At 37.6% G+C, this 8,289-nt stretch overlaps 1 protein-coding gene across 1 annotated transcript; it reads left to right on the top strand.

Annotated features, from left to right (window-relative positions):
* Positions 1 to 3,777: 3,777 nt before the first annotated feature.
* Positions 3,778 to 7,887, top strand: LOC137724409 (ubiquitin domain-containing protein DSK2b). The gene is made up of 8 exons (XM_068463152.2): positions 3,778 to 4,457; positions 4,739 to 5,515; positions 6,136 to 6,344; positions 6,436 to 6,543; positions 6,711 to 6,766; positions 7,079 to 7,107; positions 7,204 to 7,290; positions 7,411 to 7,887. The coding sequence occupies exons 1-8, from the start codon at positions 4,220 to 4,222 to the stop codon at positions 7,557 to 7,559; spliced, it is 1,653 nt and encodes a 550-aa protein (XP_068319253.1). The 5' UTR covers positions 3,778 to 4,219; the 3' UTR covers positions 7,560 to 7,887.
* The last annotated feature ends 402 nt before the right edge of the window (positions 7,888 to 8,289 follow it).

Raw genomic sequence — 8,289 nt, 5'->3', positions numbered from 1 at the left:
GGAATGAGATTATCATCGATGATGTTTTCACTTATATGGTAGATACCGACAAAATGAAAAGCGACGATATCAAACCATGTTCCGTTGATTAGTGACAATATAGAACTGATTGGACAACCGAAATTGCAATCCAGGTTAAATTTCTTACCAAAGTGTGTTTGGACATACGTTCCTACACTGCCCAATGTAACCTTGTTGTGTTATTAGTAGGAAAAGAAACATAATTAGATGAATGAAATAGTGCAATATAATGCATGCGTTACGGCACAAGATTTCTCTTAAATGCCCTGTGATTGATAGCAGCATTATGAAATATGGTTAATGTTTTTCCACGGGGATATTGATACAAAGATTGACATGTGCTTTCTCGAAGAATTACATGGAGTGGTTTAAATAGTTCTAGACCACAGAACACCCTCTCAACTTGTTAAGGTATTCATTTACGGATTGAAGCAATCTGACAGATGTGGTATACCCATCTAAGTGATTATTTGATTAGTCAGGGATATGAATGAATGCCCTTGTGTGTTAAACTATAAATTCTTATTTCGAATTGCTAGAGTTACAGTTTATGTTAGTGACATGAATCTCACTAAAACTCTAGAAGAGCTTGAGAAAACTGTTTCGCACCTGAAGACGGAATTTGAGATGAAAGATCTTAGGAAAACTTGTTTATACGTCGAACTGAAGTTCAAGCGTTGTTCTGACGGTACTTTAGTTTACGAGTCAAACTACACCCCGAAGGTGTTACCTTTTAGTATACCTATGATCTTCCATATGCTATATGCGAATGAGACCCTTGAAGAGGTTATGGAATCCGAAATTCAATATCTAAGTTCAATTTTGCACTTTGTTGTACTTAACTCATTGTGTTAGATTGAACATCTCCTTCGCTGTTGATTTATTGGTAAAGATGCAGCACCGCGCCTACACGCGACCACTGAATTGGTATTAAGGACGTTTTTCCGCTACCCTGAAAGATGCTACAAATTTGGGCTAATCTCAATGCATCTTGAGCAGATCCGACCCCCTAATCCTTGAAATGATGTTTGCCTTGTTTGTTATGCTAACTTCAATTACTTATCAAACCTGGACAAGGCACATTCCTAAATGGTTATGTCTTTACCTTTAGAAATATCGCAATATCTTAGAGGTCCACGACATGACCTTAGTTGCGAAATCTTCGAATTGTTCCAAGACTCACATTACTTCACTACGCTACATGTGAGACTTGGTTGAGAGCTCTTGTTGAGCATATTCAAAGTACTTGTTGTTTTCATCCATCGTTGAGTCTCGATGACGATCCATGAAGATTATGCCGCATATCAACTCGACCAAGACATGATACGTCAACGAAGTCAACGCCAAGACATATTGCGTCTACATCTACATTAGCAAAGCATCAGGAGATTGAAGCATGCAAGCCGATCCCAGACAACCTTGCCGACTTCTACACGATGTCACTGCCGAAGTTAACCTTCCAGAAGTTTGTCTGAGGAATTGGTATGCCTAACTATTCATATGCAATACTTATAGTTCTCATTTGGAAGTTCTTGCAAACTCAGGAGGAGTATCCAGAAGTATACTCACTTGATCTTAATGTACTTTTTTCCCTACGATTAGGAGCATTTTTCCCACTAGGTTTTTGCTACCTAACTGGGCTTTGACGAGGCACCCATCCTGGACTGGTCATACCCTTATGAGTTCTTCTACTTGCGTTCAGAAGACGTATATTTTTTACTTGAAGCAACTTCTCACTTTTCTCCTTAGTCTACGAGTTTTTATCCCACCTTGGGTTTTACCATAGCGAGGTTTTGTGAGTTTTACCTTTTATACATTCTTCCGTTTATCTGAGACTCGCATTCGCTCATTGTGCCGACGACTCCATCAATTGAACTTCATCACTGAAGACCTGATAGGCCATTTGTTTGAGTATTTATACACTCAAGAGGGAGTGTTGCAGTCCTATTAGATTAGGAATGTGATTGTATAAATCCTAACATATCAAAGATATCCTTATGAGATTCTAACCTATCTCTTAGACTAGATATTACCCTATTAGAGTTGTAATCCTATAGAGGTAAGGAATTTACCTTCTCTACTACTATAAATAAAGGCACAATGAAGTGATATAACACACATCTCACAATTAAATCTCTCTCTTCTCTCTCTTGCCGCCGTCCTCTCTACCTCACTAGTCCTAAATACAATTCAGTCAAATAGACCTACAACAATTTAATATTTTTTTATGTAATTTTTTGTTTGCATATTAATTTTATTAGTTTAGTATCTTTTTTTTTTTTGGATGAAGATTAGTTTAGTTTGATAAAAAGCTTGAAGGGCCACAAAAAAAGAAAAAAGGTCCCCTAAGATTATTATAACATAATTACACGCAACCAAGGAGATTAATGACGGAATTGGATCCCATTTGGTTTCACTTTGGGGGAATTCTAGGGATCTTCACATCTTAACCATTCATCGTGTATTGCACGGTCAGAAATCATTTGACTTTTTTTATTTAAAATTAAACACAAATAATATCTAACAAAAACTTGTCACACGATGTATGATGAATGATTAGGATGTAGGGATCCTTAAGATCCCCACAAAGTAGATCCGGAGAGGATCCTCTTCCCTTAATTGACAACTACTCATCTTATAATGCTCCATAAAAAATGCAATTGTCCTTTGCAAAGCTAATATATAGCGTTCTCACATCCACAATAAAGAGTTTGTTGTAACAAATATTATTTTTCAAAAGGGGCACAAAATGGATGATGTATTGAAAATGTTCAATACCTCAGTCTCTTTTCGTTTACATTATAATTACAATGATTAAGAATATTAATCCATGAAATTTATACGTATTACTATAGTAGCTATTCATATATACATGGCACAATAAGAGCTCATATCATATATTAGAGTTAATTAACGTCAAATTAAGCAAAAAAAGATTAAAGAGAAAAATTAACGACATAAAACACAATGATAAACTCCTCAAACTAAAAAAAGGGATACCAAATAAAAATCCGAGAAAAATACAGGACCAAAATGCTATTTCAAAAAAAAAAAAAAAAAAAAAAAACTTTTCCTCTCCAATTTTAAATGCAAGAGAATTAAAATTAATTTATTATGTCATAAATAAAAATAGTGTTGTTATTTCCAGCCAATATTTTATTTCTCTATCCATTTTTTTAATGAAAATTTTATTATAAGTTTGCCCATTTGTAAAATAACTGATAAAGACCTTAAAAAATAATAATAGGTTGGATGCGAAAATGTAACAGGAGCTCTAAACTTACATTAAGTTGTGAAATGAATGGACAATATGTGAGCCAAATTCACAAAAGATACATAAAGGATGAGGGCAGAGGAAATTCTAGAATGAAAAATTGTGGATGCCCTTTCCAATTAAAGAGTAAGAAGCTAGCAATTGATGTTGATTGGATACTGACGGTAATATTATTAGATTGCATAATCACACAACAGAGCATTTGGAAGGTCATTCATTTTCTAGTAGATCATCGTCGAATGAGACTTTGTTGTTGAGCAAATATCATTACAATTTTTTTTTTTTTTTGGGAATAATAAAGGGTGAGGGAATAGCATTTCAAATTTTTCACTTTATATGGTGAGTGAGATTATTATTTAGTTGGGAAAATAAAATAACGAGGTGAGTCTAGCCTCTATTGTAACTAATAAGGTGATGAGATGCATGTGAACCAATATTTTAATAAATACGGTGTTAAATTTTTGCCCATACATCTTGAATTCGAAACCATTTTTTTAAATATTATTGAATAGTTTCACGCTCGGTGATGAGCAAAAGTGAAGTTGACCACTTAAACAAGTCATAAACTCCAATTCGACAAGAATATGCGAACCTAAATGTAGAGACTCTCACCCTTTAATTGTTCTCTTACAAATAGGTTTCCCCTTGGACACACAAACCCCCACCTGTACACTCCTTTTGCCTGTTCGATTCCAAATCCTCTTCAATTTACTTCGTTTTCATTACAATTTTAATTTTTTATTCCCCCAAAATTTTTATTTCCATATACCTATATATATATAACGTATACATTTAATTAGTAGCACAATTTTTCTGGGCTGTTACCTTTCACTTCAGAGGCATCGATTTCAATTTCGTAATTTCTAGGGTTAGGGTTTTCGATTCATTCGGCCTTGCGATCGATCGATCGGGTGGGAGACAATTATGGGTGGGGAGGGCGATTCCAGCGAGCCTAAAGTCAGTGGCCAAGGAGGAGAAGGAGGAGAGCAGATTAACATTCGATGCTCGAATGGTTCCAAGTTTTTGGTGAGGGCGAGCCTGGACTCGACTGTTGGGGCATTCAAGGAAGTTTTGGCTCAGAATTGCGATATTCCAGCTGATCAGCAGAGGTTGATTTACAAAGGTCGTATTTTGAAGGACGACCAGACCCTCACTAGTTATGGTACGCTCGATTTCATTCTCTGCTCGTTTCGATTTTTTAATATTTATTTTCTATTTTGTATCGTTTGATTGTGATGTGGGTTTGTGTAAATTTGTCGAAATTTGCTTATAATTTTGTTATATTTGTCTCGGAAAATTGATTTGGGTTTTGTGGTTTATCGATGAATGTTTCGGGTTGAGATTGTTGGATTTGGATGCTGTCAATGGTTGTGAAAGTTCCCATATGTCTTGTTTTGGGTGATTTACTGTAATCTAATCCATGGTTGGTTTCTTGTGTTGAAGGTCTGCAGGCAGATCATACGGTTCACATGGTCCGTGCCTTTGCTGCACCTGCATCAACCCCCGCTCCTCCGGCTGTTAATGCTACTTCTGCTAGTCCTACGACTGCTCCAGGTGTTACTCGCGGTGTTGGTTCCACTGAGCGTGAGGGGCTTCAGACTCCCGACCTTGGGGGATCTTTGTTGTTTGGGCAGGGTTTAAACCCACTCGGTGGTAGTGGAGGGCAGGGGTTATTTGGAGCTGGTCTTCCGGAATTTGAACAAGTGCAGCAGCAACTGACTCAGAACCCGAATATGATGAGGGACATAATGAACACGCCTGCCATTCAGAGTTTGATGAATAACCCTGATTTGATGCGTGGCTTGATTATGAACAATCCGCAAATGCGTGATATCATTGACCGGAACCCAGAGCTTGCACATGTACTTAATGATCCTGGCATTCTCCGACAGACATTGGAAGCTGCAAGGAACCCTGAACTCATGCGTGAGATGATGCGAAACACTGACAGGGCAATGAGTAACATTGAATCTTCCCCTGAGGGATTCAACATGCTGAGGCGGATGTATGAAAACGTTCAGGAGCCATTTTTGAATGCTACAACCGGGAATGCTGGAAATGATTTGGGTTCAAATCCATTTTCTGCTCTTTTGGGCAACCAGGGTGGAGCACAGGCCCGGGATGGGTCTAACAACCCTTCAACCACTGGCTCAGAAACACCTGCAGGTTCTGTTGCTCCTAATACAAACCCACTTCCTAACCCTTGGGGCGCTGCTGGTGGTGAGCTTCTCCCTCTTTGTTCTCTATTTTCCAAATATTAGTTTTGTTGATAGTGTTTTAATTTTATTATTCTTGACAAATTATGGGTATTAAATGGAAGAGACTTCACATGAAAGTATAATATTTTTATTGGCACTAACTTCTATCCTGAAAGTAGGACTGATATTGCCGTTGGAGATAGTCTTGGTTATGCAAACTTGTTGCTGGGTCTTGAATCTTAACACCAATATGCTTAGTTGTCAATTCCAACACTTGTTACATTTGTAGTTGTGGAAATTTTAGCATGATATGGCCCTCTCATTTTTAATGGGGGGGGGGGGGGGTATGTAGATGTTCTCAGTTTGTGCACCCTTCTGGAAGTTTATGTTCAAGTCTGCATAATATTATTTAAATCGTTGCATAAGAGTCTTTAGTAAATGCAGTTGCTTGTTTGACGTGGATTCAGTTACTGTTGACCTTCAAATTGATTATTAGGTTAACTTAGGCCTTTTACTGTTCTATTTTTGAGTTTTTCTTGTTTTTGTTTTTATTTTAATTTTATAGACTTTATCTTTTAAAAGAATAGGTTCTTTGAATATATTATGAAATCCATATTGATATATCATGATCTGAATTGTTAGGAGGAAATCAGCCAAATACTACCAGGACAAATTCTGTTGGGGATGGAAGGGCAGCCGGTATTGCTGGCCTGGGAGGTCTTGGTCTCCCTGGAATGGAACAGATGCTTGGTGGCATGCCAGATGCTAATGCAATGAATCAGCTTTTGCAGAATCCAGCGATATCACAAATGATGCAAAGCATGCTTTCCAATCCCCAGTACATGAATCAGGTACCATCATTTGACAAAGTTTCCCTCACCCAAGATGTTAGCATTTTCAGAAAGTGATGTTTTTTAATGTTTTTATTATGTTTAACTTTAGATTCTGAATCCACAACTACGCGGAATGGTTGATTCAAATCCTCAACTTAGAGAAATGATGCAAAATCCAGAGCTACTGCGGCAGTTAACAAACCCTGAAACAATGCAGGTATTTTCCCTTTCAAAAGTCTGCTAATTTTCCCCATTTCCTGCACGGATCTGTATTTCTTTGTTAATCTAGACATGCTGTCCCTAAGAACACAGAAATTGTTTGGCTTGTGAACCACCAATCTTTAACGTTAATCTTTTTCGTACTCTTGACTTTTCATCTTGTAGCAAATGCTCGCGTTACAGCACTCGCTATTTGCAGGCAATCGACAGCAACCAACTCAGTGAGTCTATAGACCTTACCATGCTTGCTTGGCTGGCTTCCACATTCAAATTTTGTAGTTATATTTTGTCGTTGTCTGATTGGTTTTTCACTTCATACTTCTGTCTAAATACAGCATCCTTCTAAGGTGTCAATGATTTCATAATATACTTGTGTCTAAATAAATATACATCATTTACCCCTAAATTATTTCTATGTCCATGGAGGTGTGTCAACTCATCTCAACTAGGAGTTTTGGCCACTGAAAAGGAAACAGAACAATACTTGTCCTTATGTTAACTTTATTACTAATCATTTGTTGCGTTCTTGCCAGGGATCCAACTCTCACCGGTGGTGCTACAGGTACATTGATAATAATGAAGTTCAAATATAATTAGGGGTTCTTGCAATTTTCTCCTTTTGGGTGTTCACTTTTGTTAATTTCTAATGTATAATCAGGTGCCCCCAATAATACTGGGTTGGAGATGCTGATGAACATGTTTGGAGGTCTTGGAGCCGGCAGCTTGGCCACTGCAAACCCTAATGGTTGGGCTCCCTATTCGTTCTCAATACATCTTACTCTTTATGAACTCAACTTTTTGTCACAAGAAGTCGAATTAAATCAACTGTTATGTTGTCTCTGAACATTTGTCTTTGCGGTTGCAGTACCACCGGAAGAGCTGTATGAAACTCAGCTAAGGCAGCTTCAAGAAATGGGTTTCTTCGATACCCAAGAGAATATCAGGGCATTGCAAGCCACTTCTGGGAACGTCCACGCTGCGGTGGAGCGACTTTTAGGGAATCCCGGGGCGTAACTTTAATCGGCTTCATGTTTTTATATTTATTCAATTGGGATTTTTTCTTGTGGACGTGTAAAAGTAGTAAAACTTGGAGTGAAGTCGTCTCAAGACACAAGACATACAGGCACTTGTAGATTACATTTTGGGGGTGTGGATAAGCAACAACACACACGATGATGATAGAGCTGTGAGCTTGTGGCTAAGCTTATGCCTTGCCCCAACTGTTTACCTGCTTATCTTACTCTCACTCATGTTTGCTTCAAAAGTGCTTTGGTATACAAAAGTGCTTTCTGGTTCATGTATACGTGCACATTTTTATTAAATAAATGGTTTCAAATTTCAATGCCTTGATTTATTGAATCGATTATCAGTCAATGCAACCATACAAGGCCCTTCTTTAGGAAAACAATTTACTTAACACGGGTATACTGCCGTTATAAATAGCACCCTTACATGAGTATCCTTGTGTAGGGGAACATGGCGATGAGATCCTTCATTTCTCTTTATTGTGTAATTTGGGTGTTTATCTATGTTTACCGAATAATAGCGGAGATCGAGTCTGAGATTTTAGATGCATGAAGAAGGCTTTTAACCGATTAAACTTACAACTTAAGTCCAATAATATACAACCAAAATAAAAGTTGAGGCCCAACAGGCTTCTGTACAAAATGACAATCAAGCCCTTCTGGGGTGAAAATTAATTATCCAAAGACTGTAGGCCCAAGTGCAAACTTTCTAAAAGTAG

Source organism: Pyrus communis, chromosome 5, assembly GCF_041283825.1.
Source record: "Pyrus communis isolate YQ-2024b chromosome 5, ASM4128382v1, whole genome shotgun sequence".
Classification (NCBI taxonomy): Eukaryota; Viridiplantae; Streptophyta; class Magnoliopsida; order Rosales; family Rosaceae; genus Pyrus; species Pyrus communis.
This window is presented reverse-complemented; position numbering and strand designations above follow the sequence as displayed.

Bases quoted from the DNA above. Each gene is read 5' to 3' on its own strand.
- LOC137724409 (XM_068463152.2), top strand. From the start codon at position 4,220: ATGGGTGGGGAGGGCGATTCCAGCGAGCCTAAAGTCAGTGGCCAAGGA. The intron at 4,458-4,738 runs GTACGCTCGATT...CTTGTGTTGAAG, and splicing joins CCAGACCCTCACTAGTTATG to GTCTGCAGGCAGATCATACG. The intron at 6,767-7,078 runs GTGAGTCTATAG...CGTTCTTGCCAG, and splicing joins AATCGACAGCAACCAACTCA to GGATCCAACTCTCACCGGTG.